The sequence below is a fragment of the Corvus kubaryi genome, unplaced genomic scaffold (assembly GCF_017639235.1).
Source record: "Corvus kubaryi isolate FWS band 111438036 unplaced genomic scaffold, C.kubaryi_AGA036_p1.0 132, whole genome shotgun sequence".
In the NCBI taxonomy this organism is placed as follows: Eukaryota; Metazoa; Chordata; class Aves; order Passeriformes; family Corvidae; genus Corvus; species Corvus kubaryi.
In genome coordinates this window covers 6553235-6572106 of record NW_024580666.1, presented here as the reverse complement: position 1 = coordinate 6572106, position 18872 = coordinate 6553235, and the positions used below count along the sequence as shown (strand labels likewise).

The following is an 18872-nucleotide window of genomic DNA, read 5'->3' as shown; positions in this document are numbered from 1 at the left end:
GTTCTACTGCATAACAAAAAAGAATTACAGCATTTTTATAGCATAAGCAATTACTGTCCTGTTCCCTCAATGAAACAGAAATTGACCCTTCTGCTGTAAATAATTATACTTGTTGCTATAAAGAAGTGACAATTATGGGAATTAATAAAACCCAATCCCTTCTCTACCACAGACATCCTCAAACAAGTTTACTGGCTGCCTTATAGGTAGTAAAACTATGATTTGGAAAGAGCTGACCCTACAGCACACAGTTCAGGCCTTTATGTTTACAGACCCTTAAGCAATAGAAAGGATGCTCATAGCAAGCAAATTAAAGAATGGACAGTAAATTCCCTTCATGCTCTTTAGATCCTGTAGTTTCACAGTATTTTGAAAGGCTGTATTTTGAACATGGCTTTTCAGAATATTAGTGAGTAAGTAATGTTACTTGAACATGTATAGTTACATTATTTCAACATAACCATTTCTTTATTACAAATCCACCTAATATCCAGACTGTTTTATCTGTGAGCTCTTGAAAGGCCAGAGTTCACTTTTCATTTTATTGGGAAGCTTTCCAAATTCTGCTGATTAATGTACAGTTCTGATATTTCTCTCCTCAGCTGTGTCTACATAGCATTTTCTTTTTTCTCATTACTGCATTACCATGTAATGCCACTGGGAATAGAAGGAAATTACAATAACATGCTAGCATTACATAATGTGCAAGGCAGAAATTGTGAGAGGACATAGCTAAAAATGCAGATATTGCAATGTCTTTATTTGCATGTGCTCTTGCCATGTTTTTGCCCACACAGAACACTAACATCTCTTATGGTTGCCAATCAGCATTCTCCCATTTCAAAACTAATTTTTTCACATATCCTGAATTTATAATTATACTCATGATGTCTGCCTTCATAATTCATGCACAGTAAGTAACACTGCACACTTACTATGCAACACAGAAACTCAGACTGAGATATCAGGAACTTTGAGATGTGGATTGCAACTTTGAGGCCCAGGCCTGTGGCTACAACGTGCTCACAACAGCAATTCAAGTGTCTCATGGACTTTGCACAGCAATGGAAAATATCCCGTAACTTTTGTATTCAGTGTTTGAAATCCTGCTGCTTTCTGAGTTCCAACAATATCTGCATGTGTTTCCAAACAGCCTGGCTAGCTTGCTAGTTTTTATTTCGATTTCTTGATTGCCAGTGAAACAATTAAATCTGCTCATCTCTTGACCAAGTGATTGATTTTTGTAAAGATGGTACGTTTCAAGAATAAAGGTAGGCAGTGGCTTTTCTGGAAGACTGTCAAGATTGGAGGTTTCTTTACACCATTTCAATTTCCTGTGAATCATGCTGCTCCTATGCCAGGGACCATGTGACAATGAACCAAGTATTTACAGGATGCCTTTAAAGGTCTGGATTAGGCCAATAAGAAATGTCCATTTCTGTGAAATTTAGGCAATCTGAACACCTCATGATGTGTCCCTCTGACAAAGTGTGAGAGGAGTGCTTATCGCTTTAGGTAACACGTAGTTTGAAATTTCTGTGGTAGCTCCCAGTTGTACTGCAAAGTTGTACGATCTTATTACGGCCTTTTGAAGTATAATAAATGCTACTTCTTCAAGGTAGAGAGATTAAAAGTATGTTTCAAAATTAAGCACTTCAAGTAAAGAGATGTTTGTTTTATTTTCCCAGTAGAGTTCTTATTTATGCAAGTTGAAGAAGTTGGGCACACAGCTGATAAACGGCATGCATGGAGAGTACACAGATTACCTTCACTCCAGAACACTTAGCTTTCAACTCACATCAGTCAAAGTTTATTTGCTTCCTTCTGCATGTTTTGTTTAATGTATTTTTAAATTATACTACTTGGCAATTGCTGCAATTCTCTCCCTCTCATCCTGTCTGAGCTTTGCAGCCCCAGATGCTGCTCGACTGATCCCACATAGTCACAGCAGTCAGAGCAGGAAGTACTCTGGTGTCCCAAATGCCAAGTACTGCATCCACAGGGATTGGCTAGCTGACACATTTGGTCATCCTGTTCTTTCATTTCAGACTGGAATAGGAAAGTACCAAATGTCTGTGGTGTCTGTAAGAGTAGAAAGGTTGGCTGAATGGGCCATTAACTGGCCAGAAGAGTTTAATGGGGCAAATCCAGCTGAACCAAACTCTGTAATAATGTAATAAGAAAAAGAGTTCATGAGGCAGAGTAGAGCCTGGATGTCTTGCTTTCTTTCTTATTCATTTTGCTCCTTTCTGAGTCTGCTCCTCAAAGAGGCTTGCTATCACCAGGTGATTTCAGTGTTACCTGAGCCAAAATCTTTGGGATGTTTACTATTAAAGCTTTTTGAGGATGTGGCACAGAATAGCAGGAAGAGGGTGGTATGGGGACAACATTTTGCTGCTTATGTAAACAGATAAAAGAAGTGGAAACACTACTTGACCTTAATCACAGCAAGAGTGAATAGAAATAGGTGCAAGAAAGAAAACTTGCTTCTCCTGCTGAAGCTAAAACCTTGCAAGAAAATGCTTTTCAGAGAAAGATCACAAGAACCTTTTATAATGGAATGTGACAAACAACCTGAAGTTCTTTCTAACTCAGATCAATGTATAAATAGCACTAAATGCAGGCAGTAACCGAGCGTTACAGTTCTCTTTCCTGTGTATGAGCCAGATCTGTGCAATAAATTAGCATTCCTTAGTTAAGTATATGGCACTGACCAATTGAAACATCTGCAGAAAATTTGGCCCCAGAGTTTTCTAAAATTTAGGCTAACTTGCCCTGAAGAAGTAAAATACACAAATGGTATTACCTTGGAAAAGTGAGTCCCCCCTCAACAAATGTTGAAGGGCCCTCATAGAAAAAATATTTGCATTTGTATGCTTTTTATGTAAATTCTTCAAAACTTTACTGACTCCTAAATTGAAATATCTGAAACAAGAGAATATCCACAATAAGACCCATATTACACAATTTCCACAGAACGATCATCTTAAATTAAACATTTTTTGTTTCATTTAAGCCTTGCAAATTACAATCATTCTAAAAATCAAAACGGCTTAGCCAGCTGTTAAAGAAGTGCATACATTCATCACTACTGAATGCATTACTGCTTTAAGTATATATAATTCCAAAATAATCTCCTTGAAACAAAGACAGCAACAGCCATAAAGCATGCTGGACCTGAAATTGGAGACAAAACAAGCAGTATTTGTTGTATTAAATATCTGACAAAATACATTTCAATCATGTCCAGTCTTATGAATTCTAAAACAACGTGGAATGCCATTTGGCCTTCATGATTAATGTGTACTTTATCACTGTAAACAGTTTTCTGAACATTTCTATAAAGTCTGGTTTTTTGAATCAACATTTAAACAATCAGCGTTACGCCTTCTCTCCTTTGATGTTGTGCTCGTTGTGTGCAGATTCTAAGTGGCATAAAATAAAAAGATTTTTCTTATTTAAGAAGAGAAAAAGAATTTAACCACAGGAAAAAAAGCTGGACTTCAGAATGACCTCAGGTATCAGCTTTGTTGACTTGAATGACAGTTTGTGCTCTCCTTCTCCATCTCAGGAACTGATGAATTTTATGTGTCATGGCTGATGTGTAGATCAATAAAACAACAACAGTCATTTACACTGCAAGTTTAGTGCCGTTTCAAATATCTGCATTAACCAAGCCGGTAGCTGTAGCAGAATCAATAGACAAGGCTTCTTGCCTAGTGGTGTGGATAAATGAAGTATGACTAAACTTTTAACACCCAATGAATACAGATTAAGATGATAAAATCCATATGCAGAATGTGTCTTGCAAACAGTGTGCTTGCAAGTGGAATGTACTATAAAATGTTAGAAGTATTAAGAAATTCTTACTTTCATTTTCACTCTGCCTCACTCAGCATTTACACTCTAAGTTTGCAGTCAGCATTCATTTTATTTTAAGACCTGTTGCAAAGGACCTCGGTAAATTTGCTGCTGTGTGTTCTATCTGTCAGTTCTATAGCTTCATGTCACTTTAAACCTCTCCTCTTATTTCCCTAACCACTCAAACACTTATTTGGCAGACTTTCATCTCCTAACGAGCTCCCTTCTATTGTCAGTGAAGTTTCTGATATGTCACTACTGTACAGGAGCCAATCATCTTTAGTACATGATATAGATAAAAGGACTGAAACCATTTTTTTATTAATAGCCTAATACATTCATGTTTAAACAATGACTCCAACTTCTATCATTTTCATCCAGATGCTTGGATTCAGAAGGACTACACTATAGCTTTGTGAGATAAAGTCAGACAAATATCAAATAATTCTGCTTTTAAACTAACCTGCTAAATCAGTTTCATTAAATGTGCTCTAATGTTTTCTGCTTTTTTTCTCAGATGGTTCAGACTTCTGCAATGTGCTAGATTTTCTTTTTAAAAAGCTGTCTGAATGAATGATTGGATAGCATTTCCAAAATGCAGACCTATGTACATATAATATATATAACTAACAGAAAAAACCCTAATTATATGAATTGTATGAATATTCTGAAGAAACCCAAGAAACATTTATTTTCATTCATGCATGTATGAGCACACCAGATCTGTATTTCCCAAACAGAAATGATCACAAATTTCAGCATCAGGATGAAAATATTTGATAGCCACTCCGTATAGATGGAAACTCTTCCTACAGTAATAGAAGTATTAAGGAGGATACACAATTAGACAAAATATAGCTCTGAAAAATCTTTCTCTCATCTTTGTTTTTTGTTTATTCAGAGTATTGAGCTCATTACTGGTTCTCATTTAAAATAATCTAACCATTTCTCTGTCTTCTTCACTGAAAATCAGGCATCTTTTATTCTAATCAATGAAAAACTTACATAGTACCATGTATCTGGCAGGGAGATAAACCTCTGAAAACTGGAAAGTCATTAACAGATGCTATACAACACTAAAGAATCCAAGATACTGATTTTCCAGGCTGATTTTTTAAACTATTATTTCTGCTATCATGGTCAAATAATGTAAATACTTTATGAATGTTACAGTACATACTGTTTAAATTGGCTAACTTACTAAGAGTTGACTATTTTAAATCTGTGGAGTAAACAAGAAGATTGAATATTAAAGACAGTAGCTCAGCATAAAAAATGTGATATGCCCTTGAACTTATAACACTGTAGTAAGCAATTACCTTAAAGAAGCCACCCACACAACAGAACTATGGCTTTGTTCCTTATCTTCAAAGAACAAGCCACTTGCATCTGGATCCTTTAAACAATACATGAACACTCAACATCAAAGCACTTTCATTTTCTTCAGTTATTTAATTTAATTAGAGCTAATACAGACATGAATGTAGACACTGATTGCTGTGTAGAAAATCCCCAGAAAATACGCTCAAGAAATCAATCAATTTGTTTTTTAATTTCATAAAGATTTTTTTCCCCCAGTACCTGACAGGAGCGCCTCTGCTCTGTGCAGGTTTCAGCAAGACTGTCACAGTGCTGTCAGTTTGATTCAAAGGTGTTTCAAGTTCATATGGTGGCATAGATGGTGCTAGAATAAGAAAAGAAAAGAGGCAAATAAATCATTATTCCTGTATTTCTTCTTCCAAGAGCTGTATCTTTATTTGCATATGGAATTTTAAAGGCTTCTTCAAATACAAAGACCATATACTACAAGTCTAAGATGCTTTCTGTTACAATGCAAGCATGAGACAACTGTTAAATAACTTCAGGAAAAAAAATAAAGAACAAATCCCAAATAAAGAAATACTAGCTCACTGCCAATTTCAAGACAGGAAACAGATACCAGTGTGAGTAAGTTTGCAGAAACTATTGAGAATCCATGACTTGGAAATGAAAAGTTATCTTAAGAACAGCATCTGCAAATGTGCATGCTGAAGTGACTATAGATTTTGAAACTGAGCCCAGCTTTCTCAGTATGTCAGTTGTATCAGGATGCATTCTCAGAATCCGTTTCTCCTGGAATTTTAACTAGTGCTATAACTGTCCTGTGTCTATTGTCCACCAAGATGAGGGTTCATCTTAGTTTGAAGCCTCACTCAGCACTTTTGCAAACTGTGTCTTCATTAAAGATTTACAGTTGTGATTAAAACAAATGATGCCTCAGTTATTGCCTTTTACTGTTCCTACTTTCTTCAGAGCTATCATCTACTCACATTTGTATCATTACATTGGAGAGAAGGCTACTCAGTTAATTGGTTATTTGACAGGCTGCCGTATCCTTATTGTTCAGTTGTTAATGAAGATGCACAATTAACAAATTTAAAGGCTATAGAAACAAAAAGTGGTGACTGCAATGGTCTCTTCTGACTGCAGGAATAAGGCTGGGCAATTAACTTCCCTAAACTAATTCTCGCTTAAAATGGAAAATACATTTGGTGGGTAAGATCTTTTCCTTAGAAGATGCTTCCAAAGATTCATTTAGTTCTTCTCAATTCATACAGTTTCATCTTACTGGATACTTTGCATGCACCATACCAATAGAGTGTATTATGCTTCACATATGGGTAATATGAACCTCTAGCAAATTATTATCAAGTGTATTTTAGAATAATTTTCATTTTCCCAGTAGTATCTGCATCTACTTGAAAGGTAAACGACATTCTCTCTCTTTATCCATAGTGCCCTACATATCCAAGGACGGACTGCATTACGGATTGCACTGTGCTCCGCAACTCCTCAGTCTGCTGTGAAAACATTAAAATCCCCACTGCTTTGCATTGCTATTCATCAGTTTTGAAATATTTCACAAATAAAAAAATTAATCTTCAAAAACCTCCTTGTAAGCTCAGAGGGTTTTATTCTGTTTACAATCCTGGATATAAGGCACTAACATTTAGACTAATCATTTTAAGTAATTTGGGCACCCACTAAAGTCATACTATTACACACTACTTTAAAGGTTCAGGCACATTTTGCAGTTTTGAATATCCAGAACTTGTTCATATAAAGTCCCATTCTCAACCTGACCATCCTGAAAACAAGGACGGACAGGAACTGTATCTCCAAGAAGCTGTATGAGCTCTGAACATTTTTTGAATGCTCTGTCATTTCTCATCCTTAGTCTCCTGCCCATACCTTAGCAAGTCTTTTGATTTTCCTAATTTATGACTCCTAAGTCCCTACTAGCTCTCTTTACTAATTTTAGTATCCCTACAAAGACCAAAACTATCTTCCTGTCCCAGGTGGTTCTCCCAGTCATAACCTTTAGTCCTGGCTACTTTTTCTTTTCTCCATTTTTCCCTGTCTAAATTAGGACTCTTCCTCCTCCACACTGCCTACACGTAAAGAAGGAACTAACCAACAAGCAGAGAAAACAGGAAATATTCACATAATATAAAAATAAAACACAACCACTATTTACAGTATATAAGAGTACTATTCAAAACACTTAGGAAATTAAGAGATTGTTATTTAGAATAAAAGGCAGTCTAGAATTAGACAAAGTAAAATGCAGAAATTGATCAAATTGCACCTAATCTGTTCCAAAAAATAGTGAAACTTTCATCCAGAAACGCTGAGAAGTTCTGTTTCACATCGGTCCAAAATGGAGAGCACTGGCCACAAAGAGCCTCAAAGCTTTCCAGTGAGACAATGAGATCACAGCCAATAGCACTGCAAAGAGGGTTCCATATTCAACAGCTAAAATGCCAGTCGTGACTTTTCAAGTATATTAAAAAATACACACATTTTGTTTCTATTTTAAATTCATCAGAGATTGGTTTTAACTACCTATGGACAAGGCATGAACATTCCTTGTTAGTACAGTAACTAAGAGGAAGCAATGAGAGTGTGGTGCAGACCAGACAGTTCGCAGAACCTCGCCACACTGAGGTCTCACCCTCAAGCATGCCTGCAATGCCTGTTCCCACTAGTGAATTTTTGTTGGTGACATTATCATTTTAGAAAACAACAATTTAAGGTCCAGTACTATGCCCAAATGTTCAGATTCTCATCTGTACTCAATAGTCCCCATTCCTCATTCTAATAAGGGGTGGTCTCATCATCCTAACTCATATAAAGTTTTGCTGTGTCAGAAATTGGTTTTTGACGGAGGAAATTTCTGCTCAGTATAGGAAGGGGGATGGAAAACAAACTCCATCTTTACTGATGAGTGTTGATTATGTTTCATGTTCCATACAGAGTTAATTGTCTAACCTGAAAACTAACAACATTTTTGTTTCTCTACAAACACCTGCACTGGCAATAATTTCCACCTTGCATTAACTGCCCTTTCTTACAACAATATAGAAGAAATAATTTTATTTCTGATTGACACGTGTCAGTTTTTTTCATTCCAGTGAGGACAGAAAATGAGGGGTGGGTGGGGAAGAAGTACACAGAATGAGAGTAAAAGAGAAGATTTTGTACACAAATGCTTTCTGGAAAGCACAGTTGACCACAAATAGGTAAGGCAATTTTCTATAAATATTATCAAGGGGCCAATTTATCATTGAACTGCCAGTTTAATTCTGAAGCAGACTGTAGAGAAGTGAAGAATAAAGGGATTTCAACTGTAACTTTGCAAAACATTTTGTCATCAATTACATAAGCATTCTGGAGGATGCAATAACATTCCATCCCCTCAATGAAGTGCTCTTCTGCCTCAAGGGAGGGCTTGAAATATTGGTCAAGGATCTGCAGAAGTGACAGAGTCATGCTGCTGTTATCTGAAAACCACTAGTCCTGATGTTCTCGGCTAATACAGTTTCATATCCACTTCAGTCCCCACGCCTGTCAGGAACACAGGCAGCCTGGCAGCTGACTACAGTTTCTAAGCGAGCTCTACACGAACAGCATCTCTGCTCTACTCTCGATTGTTCATGGCTCATTAAGGAGATTTTCCAGCACTGTTACTGTACTAATTTAGAATCATGTCAAGGCTGACTAAGCTCTGAATGAAACCCTCATCTTCAGATCCAAAAAAACCCTATGCTAAATATTGCAACTGCAGCTGGCACTGGCTGCAAACACATAATTCATAGGGGTTTCTTGAGTGATATGTTACAGTTGTGAACAGGAATTTCAAAATACTAGCTAATACCTAAGCACTTGGAAGTTCTTCAGATATGGTAATATATGTCACTTTGACATCTACGGGGATGAACGTGTTCTTCCCTTTTTCAATTTGCTGCTTGTTAAATTCTAAAGAAGTAAACAAGAAAAGAATCACCCAACTCATTATCATAAGGAAATGATAATATTCTTTGATCAAGTACCTGATATTTTAGTCGTGAACTGATTTGTTATTGGAGGTCCGAAGCCTTTAGCTGTGCTGGCTCTGATGGTAAAAGAGTAGGTAGTGCCAGGATACAGTCCAAAAAAGAGATAGTGCGTTTCATTTCCTAGCTTTGAGACTCGTCCACTTTGATTGGATAAATCTATTTCTGGGTCAAAGGAACTGACTGCTTTGTAGGTGATCTGCAAAAGAACAAGAAAGCTATAAACTGCCTTGAGCAGATGGACAGAGATTGCATCTTTATCCAGTAAAGCCTTCTGATGTATGCACTGTCAGACATTTTATGATAAGCTATCTTACTCTCTTACACTCTTCAAATCCTGAATCCCACGAAGAAGCACAGGAACTGTGAGTCGTAACTCGTGTGAGTTATTACTTTTATAGATACAGAGACTTAGAGGCAGCTGGATTACAACTCTAAAGGATGGGTTCAGGCTTACGTTAATTCCTTCAAGATGCTGGCTTTAACAGTGTCACATTTTGAATTCATCTTACTTGTTGGTTTTGATCAGCACCAGTAACAAAACCAAAACAAACAGGTAAAAACTGAGAAGTAAATAAGAGGGGGTGTAAACCCCAAGTTCCAGCTGACTTCACTGTAATTACACTTTGCCCTGAATAAGGTTATCTGTAAAAAATGATAAGGGCAGCTTAAGGCAAATTTTTCAGAAATTGGGTAAAGCTTCTATTTTAGTCTGAAGCTTAGCTATTACAATTGCTAATTTGGATTTTTTCAGGTTATTATATTGTACCTAGGTCAGATTCTCATTTGGAGGAAAGAAAAGATAAATGTTAAGTAATATATGCAGTGTATATTGTATCCTCAGTTCCTTCCTTGATTCAAACAGTTTTTTTAGTTTTCATTAGAAATGTTAATGTAAGTTCACAGTAAAACTTGATCCAGACTTCTTCTATTAATTACTGATTTCTGTGCACTGTAATGAGAATTTTAAAATATGAAAGACATTTAAAAAATTAGAAAAGTGAAAATGATTCACCCCTCCTCTTTGCTTTTAAAGTTTCATTTTTACGCAAATAATTCCAGACCCCTTATTATTAAAAGTGGTAATTGACATTCTTTTTGCTATACTTATTCAATATCACTTTAATTAAGAAGACCCATAATACAGTACATAGACACATCCAAGTGTTGGTGTTACATACCTTAAACACTTGCAATTTCCTAAAACTGCTGACTTAATGAAAATTGATTTTTATATGAACCATCTAATATAACATCAATGAAGTGCTGAAAATTAGTAATAAAAACTTTCATACCATTTAGATAAACCCTGACCTTATTTCAGTAGATACAGGCATATCCTCTACAAATCCTCATCCATAAACTGAACTCAAAGCACCTTAAAAAGCACCCAACTATCCCTTCTAATTCTAACAGATGACAGAAGATTAAACTACCAACTGTCTGAACTTTTTATCAGTAAAGAAATTAAGGTAACATACTGCTCACATGAATCTCCGTATCTCATGCTAAGTGCTGTTATGTTGGCTTGTGGGTCATAACTTTTTTTTATAGATTTTAAAACACAGGTTAGTCAACTACCATCACAACTAGGTTTTAAATACAGATTCTGCCGTCTATGTTAGATTCTTACAAAATATTTTCAGTGTTTAGTTATTAGATAGCTAAGGGGCTGATGTTCCACAGTGAAGTAAGTTCTTCCATGGATCATGCAGAACTCAGGTCAAGCTCTGAATACATCTCTGAATACACCTGTCCCAATACACCTGATGGAGTTATGTGTGTGCATACATTTAAGGATGAACTGCCTGCGTACAGTGGGTGTACTCCTCAGCAATGGAATTAGACATGCAGGGATGTTCCTCAGTAGAAATGGGATATACCACTGTGTGCTTCTATGTACACTAACCTAGCAACAGTAACACCATTAACACTTAACTAAGCCATTCTGATTCCTGAATAAAGGCAACTGTCAAACTAGCTAGAAAGTTGTTAGCTTAACAAAAAATCAATTCATACTTTTTCATAACACTTTATCCTCTTACAATAAAGTAGTTTTCAAAACAGTATCAATAGGTTACCATTCAATTTAACTATTCTTTTACACCGTATCTCATTTAGGTGGGGTTTCTTTTAAACAAAGCATTTCAATACCAATTTTGTAGTAAGGTCAGGTAAGAAGCTTAACAGTGATTACTGTCTGACAGTTTAATCTGTGCAGTCTTTTGTCAATTTTCCTAAGAGCTATTCATGCAAAGGTTCCACAGGAGGAAAAGAAGTAATTTTTAGACATCTAACAACATATAATTTTTTTGAATTTGCATTTAAAAAAATTAGAATTTTTTTAATTATGCCTGCTTGTTTCTATTAGAGTAAACTTCCTGTAATGACTTCTATCTAAATGTGATGTTGACCGCAACCACTGTCTTATGTCTCTTATTTTTTAATGAATTTGCTAAGATCTGCCTTTCAGTCTTTTAAATATTTGATCTAGAGTACTAGATAGAATGTTGTATCATGTTATCAGTTTTCTTAAAGCTGGTAACTCAAGGACATTCTGGGTCCTGCGTAATTCACTTCTACATTGTATTTACTTTTAAATGGTTACTGTTTTTAAAATGAAGTTAATTTTACATAAACTGTAAAAACATATTAACTTTCTTATGGTTATGCATTTTGGAAAAATAAAACTAGACATAAAATGTGGCAAATTTCTAGATACCTCATACAAAGTAATCACACCATATGTTTGCGCTGGCTCTCTCCACTGAAGAAAAATCTTCTCCTCAAAGGTACTCCCTTGAATGGATTCAAGTGGCACAGCACTCGGGACTAAAAGATTGGGAAAAAAAAAAACAACAAAGTGGTTTTAAGGAAAATTTCAGACGGACATGTTCTGTTTAAATATTTGTACTGCTGAGGCATAAAAACCACCCCACCATAATTTCCCCAAAGACTGAAGCAAAGGCCAGGGTAGCTCAGGAGGGGAATGATTTATTTAACAGGACAGTGCTGTTATGTGTCACCTTCAGTGCAAGAACAAATTAGTGAGCACCACAAATTTCCTGCAAACCTCTATTGATAATTAAAAAAAAGGACAAATCAGCTTTGTATAAGGAACTAGGGGATATCTCAAACAGAAATTTTTGCAAATAAAATCTACTTGTGATACCTACTTATCAAAGCGTTACTTGTGGAAGTGGAAAACATATTAAACATTCATATATGAAAATGGACAGGCACTGAAATAACCAGGTATAGTTTCAGAAGACTGAACTAGAAAAGTTATCTTGGAAAGATGAGCCACATATTGCATAGAACAGCAACACTCACATTAGGGCTGAAGACCTACAACGGGATGGACATAAGGAAAGTGTGAAACAGTTAAACTAAAACTCTGACATTATTAATTTTTCTTAAAGTCTCTTAATGTGGAAGAAAGACCCGTGAAGAGTCAGGGATGTCAGAAGGTTCTGATGCAAGGTTTGTCAACTGCTCTCAGGTATCTACTTGTGTTGCCTGTTTGCTCTGCAACCATTGCCTTATCCCCAAGACAATGCAATTTTCAGAGGAGACGTGTAAACAGCACATGGACTTGTATCTGGGATTTTATTTTGTAACAACACTGGCAAAGTAATGCGAAAAAAAAATCCTGAAAAATGAACAGAGGACTGTTGTGAAGCAACAGGCATCAAGGCGTTAGCACTTTTCCACAAACTCCATGTGAAAATCCAATAAAAAGGTACATGTAACATTTCCCACAGAAAGAAGATGAAAGCCCCTTGCTGTAGTAGTTGAAATAACTTCTCAGATCCCTTACTGAAATTTACCCAAACAGTTAAAGAAGAGAAAGATCTGCAAGCAAGACATTTGGTGACTCCTTCTTGTTGACACTTCTGGTACGGAACTTCCTCTACACATCTGGTAGAACTTCCTACTGTTCTGTGCTGTTGGTATTGGAGTTTACAAGGTTTAAGACTTTGTTGTCACCTCTCCATAGCTCTCCACAGAGTTCTTTGCTCCACTAAGTGGATGCTCCATGGACACAGGTGATGGTTTCTGAACTGGCTTACCAGCCCTGTGTGCACCGATAAAATGACACCTTTAGGGCAACCTTAACTCTGGGCACCAAACCTTGTTTCCAAATAGGAGAGAACTGGCAAAACTCATTTGGAATCATGAGGTTCATGATTTATGTGTAAAGGAAGAGGAATGTAATACAGTGTAAATAGGCTGGAAGTAGAGCAAATCACTATGGTAACCTCTCAAATTATCTGAAGGTCACAAACTCTGAGCAGCTGAGCCACAAAGAGGGGTTCAAACACTGGCAGAGGTCACCTAGAGATGTACTCAAACTCTACTGTACAAGGCCTTGAGCAATCTGCTATCACTTGATCTTTTCTGAGCAGAAGGTTGGACTAAATGAGCTCTCAAAGTCCCTTGCAACAAACATGATTGTGTGATTTGAAAAATGATGATGATTATTTGGGTCAGTATACTCTATTGTTTTACATTCAGACTTACATACTTCACTGAATGTACACCATATGCTAAAAAGTTGTAATTTTTTTCAAGGTATTCTCTCAGACACGGATGCTAGTTTTTAATAGGTCCTGAAATAAAATGAAGTTCCAGAGGGCCAGGAATAAGAAACTTTAGATAAAACACATAAACATCCCCAAGCTCTCTAGTGTTGTCATCCTACAACTGAACCGAATTAAATTTAGAGCATGACAGCACAATTAATTCTAATTAAACATTTCTTTTTGTTAGCTATGCCTTGTTGAATCTGTTGCATTAGTAGCTATATATTCCTAAATAGTTTCATTTATTCCCTCATATATTTTGATTAGAAATTAGTACTACATAAAACCAATACAGAATGTACTAAATAATTTAATAAGCTTAAATGACAGACTTCAAGTATTTATTATAAAAGAAGCTCATCATTGCCGCAGGTTTCATTAGAAATATTTCCAACATGTTTAAAGTAAATCTGTCATTGATCTGGAAGAAAATACAAATCCATTCCTGTTCAGATTGCAGATGATAAAAATGGAAAGAGGGCAGATCTGTTATATAAAGCAATGCCAGTCATTTGATAAGGTTCCTTTTAACTGTATGCGTTTAAAACAGCAAAACCAAGGTCAAAAAACCTAAGGTACACTTGTAGAGGGAACTAAGGGGCTATATATCAGCACAGAGTATTCTGGAAAGGTGAAACTGATTCCTGGTGCATGACCAATTCAACAAGGAAGTCCCATTTTGGTATTGTAGCTAAGAGACCTCCAATAAACTCTCTGCATGTGTAATCAAAATAATATCACAGAAGACTTGGGAGGATGGTATAACCTTTTCATGCAATTATTAGAGCATTGAAGAGACACATTACCCAATTCTACTATCTCTGCTCAGAAAAGACATTAGCAAATTACATTATTTATTACTTACTATATTTATTATTACTCAAAATGAAACAAGTTTAAAAAAAAGAGACATGAAAACCCCATGTGAGTTGAAAATTATTAAAAGGAAGGGACTATCTGTATATTTAAATGCCTGTATATGAAATATAGTGTGAATAAGCAACTAACAGTGTCCAGTGGTTAGAAAGCCAAAGACAGAGAAACTGAAACCACAAATCAAGAACAAATATTTAGTGCTGAGCACATCACTCAGCAGAGGAGCTTACATGAGGATACTGCTGAAAATCACCTGAAATTTCTTCAAACAGATACTGGAACTTTAGAGAGGCAGAACATAGACCAATCAGAAGTTACAAGTTTAATGATGAAGTGATTAACTATGTGGGATGTTATAGGTAATGTGAAAGATCACTGTAATAATGGAGCTTCATTAAAATTGGTGAAGTTGGTGGAAAATCTGTTACAAATTTTAGTGAAAGCAGAATGTGCACTTACATAGAAAATTATGCTATCAGGTTGTGTATCATATATATGTAAATACAACAACTCACCATCTTCATCAGTTTGCACTACAAGTTCTTGGCTTTCTTTCCGTCCTTCAGGATTCATCAATACTAATTTGATGCTGACATTTGTGTATGGTGATAGATTAGTAATTGTGTGCTGGGGATGTGAACTTTCTGTATCCCAGCTGACTTCCTCTCTCACTTGCTCCTGCCCTCCAGCCTGGTAGCGGTAATGCACTGTGAGGTTGTACCGATGGCAACGTGTGACATTATATCCAAACGGCTCCCAGCAAACAGTGATCTGTCTAGATTTGATCTCCACAACCTCCAGTCTTTGTGGCCCACGCATGGGATCTGCAAAATTACCAACATAATTCTGCTGTTATTACTTATTCAGATTATAACAGTGATGCGCCAAGTAAGAGGTTATACAGTTCTACAAATATGACAGATAAGCAGAAACAGAAATCCAATGCTTTGCAGAATCACAGTATAATAGAAGTATAGGCTCTGAAAAAATGGGGAAAAATGGAGAAAAGAGTGAGAATTGTCTTTGACGAAAAATGAAGAGCAAGCAAAACACTAAATAAAGTTTTTATTCTTCGACTCAAATTGCATGGTACAGTTGAAATGACACTTTTTTACCTGTTGCATGGAAAAAGTAAGCATGTCCAATTTCTTTCGCACAAATTATTTGTGTTAACACTTTTAGAGCAAAAACCTGCACAGAACAAGATCTAAAAAGAAAATGTGATTTCAGAGAAAACTTGCAAATACACGTTAATTTTCTTGCAGGACTGTTTATACAAAGGCTAGATGGTTCTTCAGCTATTTCTTATTCATTTGTTTTTAAGTTAGACTGAATGCAATTACTCAATCTCTATTTGTCTAGGACATTACGTTAATATTCCAATTTCTTTAAAATAGACCATAGGGTTTTTTCCCACAAAAACATTAGCTGTTACTAGTGCAAATACCTCAGTTTGTTGTAGTGGTTTAGCAAAGATACAAAATAAACAAGATATTCTCCTGCATCTGTGCCTTTCCAGAGATCTCCCAGTTGAAAACGAGTCATCAATCAAAACAATCAAAATCTATACACAAGCACCAAAGACTGTGGTTGATGAAGTTAGATTTTCTTCAATCCTACTGGTCACAGCAATTGTGATAGAAGAGTGAATTAAAATTTCCACCATATTACAGCAGAACCACTGAGCTGACACCCCCCCCCCCCCATTTTCAAAGCACTGTCATTAACAAAGCTATTATACATATTTAGCAATAATCTGTGTTTTTTCATATTTGAGTCCTCAAAAAGATTAAAGACAATGTCAGGTTTTATCCATTGCTTCACTAGTTAAACACTTAGAAGACTTTTAATGAGTTAGAAGCCTCTTACACGTAAACAAATTAATATGCATCTTCCCCCTTTTATGTTTGTTAATCAACATGTCTTCACTAGGAATGTTCTAAACAATTTACACAGGATTTCATCTTCTTACTTTCTAATGTAATCCCTGCATGCATGAAATATTTGTTCAAAGATGTTATTCATCTCAGCTCCTTGAAGAAAAGGTGTTAAGAAATTGCTTGTTCTATCATCTACAAAGCAGGGTATTTTTTCCCCCTTTCAAATCATCCAGCTGCTTTTTAAAATTTTTTACAATTCATTTTCACTGTCATACAATGTTGATCGCCAGTACAGAATATTTGGCAATTGGTGAGAATAAGGCAAAACAAACCGACTTCTAATTCCAGTCTTCTTTCTAGTGACTTGACTGAGAGGCAAAAATGTCCCCAGCAAGAATAAATTGCTGTAAAGCCATTTGTCTGCTTCCATGCTCAGGCATCTCAGCTAAGAATTCTGGCATCTGGGGGCTTTGACACATTTCTACTGCTACAACAATTAAAATTAATATGAATCAAATCTCAAGGACTGGCATACAGACTCCATAACTTCCTAAACATTTACTTCTGTGTAGTTCAGACATAAACTTCACGGAAAATGATTTTCCTGTTTTGTTTTTTTAATTTCATTTCAGTTTCTAAGAATTTTTTCTTTTAGATGAGATGATGAATAGCAAAGGACATTTGAGAGGCATTGTGTAACTGTAATTGTATCTGAATGGGCTGAATAGAAATAGAAAACCAACAAAATTGAGGTGACCCTGACATACAACATTAAACAATTGAAAAAAGCTCCTGGCTGCAAGAATATGGAACAGCCTGCATAGTTCCACAGTGGGCACATCAGAAAATTCACAGGGGAGCTGAGAAATCATTTTATTATAGACATAAAACTAATTCATAGCATTTTAAAACTGAAACTGAGTGGCTGTACAAAATATCTGGATAAAAACCTATCCAAGATTTCTGCCCAGAAGGAAGGTATTCTTATGTCATGTTACTTTAATAAAAAGTACAAGTTAGCCCTCAAGTTAAATCTGTGAGAATGACAGATACATTTTCACCTCCAACAAAACAGACAAGCGAAAAAAGAGTTTAGATTGTAAAGGATGGAGACAATACAACTTCCCCTGAAGTTCACAGGACAAAGCTCATCGGACAAGGCGAATACCCTGGTTGCTTTGGCTCCTGACTTGACTCTGTAACCCATAGCATCAGATAGGTACACAGCTCCTATCTATTTTTCCTACCATTCATTAAGAGATTATGCAACTAATAGGGCCCTAATGAACCCTCTCATTAATGAGGGTTTTAACAGTGCTACTTTAAACCAGAAAAAAAAAAAGGCTAGGGCAACAACAAAATTTTGGGATTAAAAAAAGCCATATGGCTCAAAACAGCCCTGAAAAATAGCAGTTAGTGCAACAAAAGATAGAAAAGGAAGTGTCCATTTGATCAAGTTAGCACCAAACTTCTCTGGAGGTACCACTGTATACACCAGAGGAAGTATTTCATAGAATAGAATCACAGAATCATCAAGATTGGAAGAGATCTTTAAGATCATCAAGTCCACCTGTCAACATGGCACTGTCACTGTAACCTCTAAACTACTAAACCATATCACCCAGTGCCAGATCCAGATGCCTCTTAAGCACCTCTAGGGATGGTCATTCCCAACACCTCTCTGGGCAACCTATTCCAATTGACCACCCTAACAATGAGAAAATAAGTTCTAATTATCTATCTATCTATCTTTAATGCAATATGGTTCTGAGAGCACAGTACATCACTTCCAATGCACTGGAAGGTATATGCTTTTCCCCAGCAAGGACACAGGATACTTGGGGAAAGAAAACTGTTAAGCAGCACTAAAAGAATGACAGCTAATGACTATGATTTAAAAGGGAAAGCTGAATTAATTTTTACAGCATGATGACTTCATTTAGTTGATTTTATTTTCTACAGGATTTATCACTTTCCCATGGTGAGTTCCCAATGAGTGAAAAAGTAGGCATCCCTCAGAGATGCTGCTATTGTGCTCATGAAACTTGCGCTAACCGTCCCTGCGGTAGTGGAAGGCTGTCATCCCAGCCACGGTCTGCTCTTCGTACCTTGCACCACGTAAGGTAGGTGACAGCTAAACAGAGAGGTGTCATTTCACAATGCTGATCACAGCTGAAATCACACCTTTTAGAGCAGAAAAAGAATAAGGAGCTTAACACACCATACCGACTGTATTACAACATATGTACTTCACAGCACGAGAGCTCTTTGCTGAGCCCTTGCCTCCTCCTTAC

General features: G+C 36.3%; 1 protein-coding gene across 13 annotated transcripts in view; it reads right to left on the bottom strand.

Annotated features, from left to right (window-relative positions):
• The window catches only part of PTPRM (protein tyrosine phosphatase receptor type M), a 454918-nt gene that overhangs the window by 208707 nt on the left and 227339 nt on the right, over positions 1 to 18872 (bottom strand). For all 13 annotated transcript variants that reach the window (XM_042031127.1, XM_042031137.1, XM_042031118.1 and 10 more), the window contains exons 8-11: positions 15214 to 15522; positions 11959 to 12068; positions 9234 to 9435; positions 5443 to 5545 (exon numbers count right to left, since the gene is read on the bottom strand). In XM_042031127.1, the coding sequence (XP_041887061.1) occupies positions 5443 to 5545; positions 9234 to 9435; positions 11959 to 12068; positions 15214 to 15522 (724 nt within the window). The remainder of the gene's footprint in view (positions 1 to 5442; positions 5546 to 9233; positions 9436 to 11958; positions 12069 to 15213; positions 15523 to 18872) is intronic.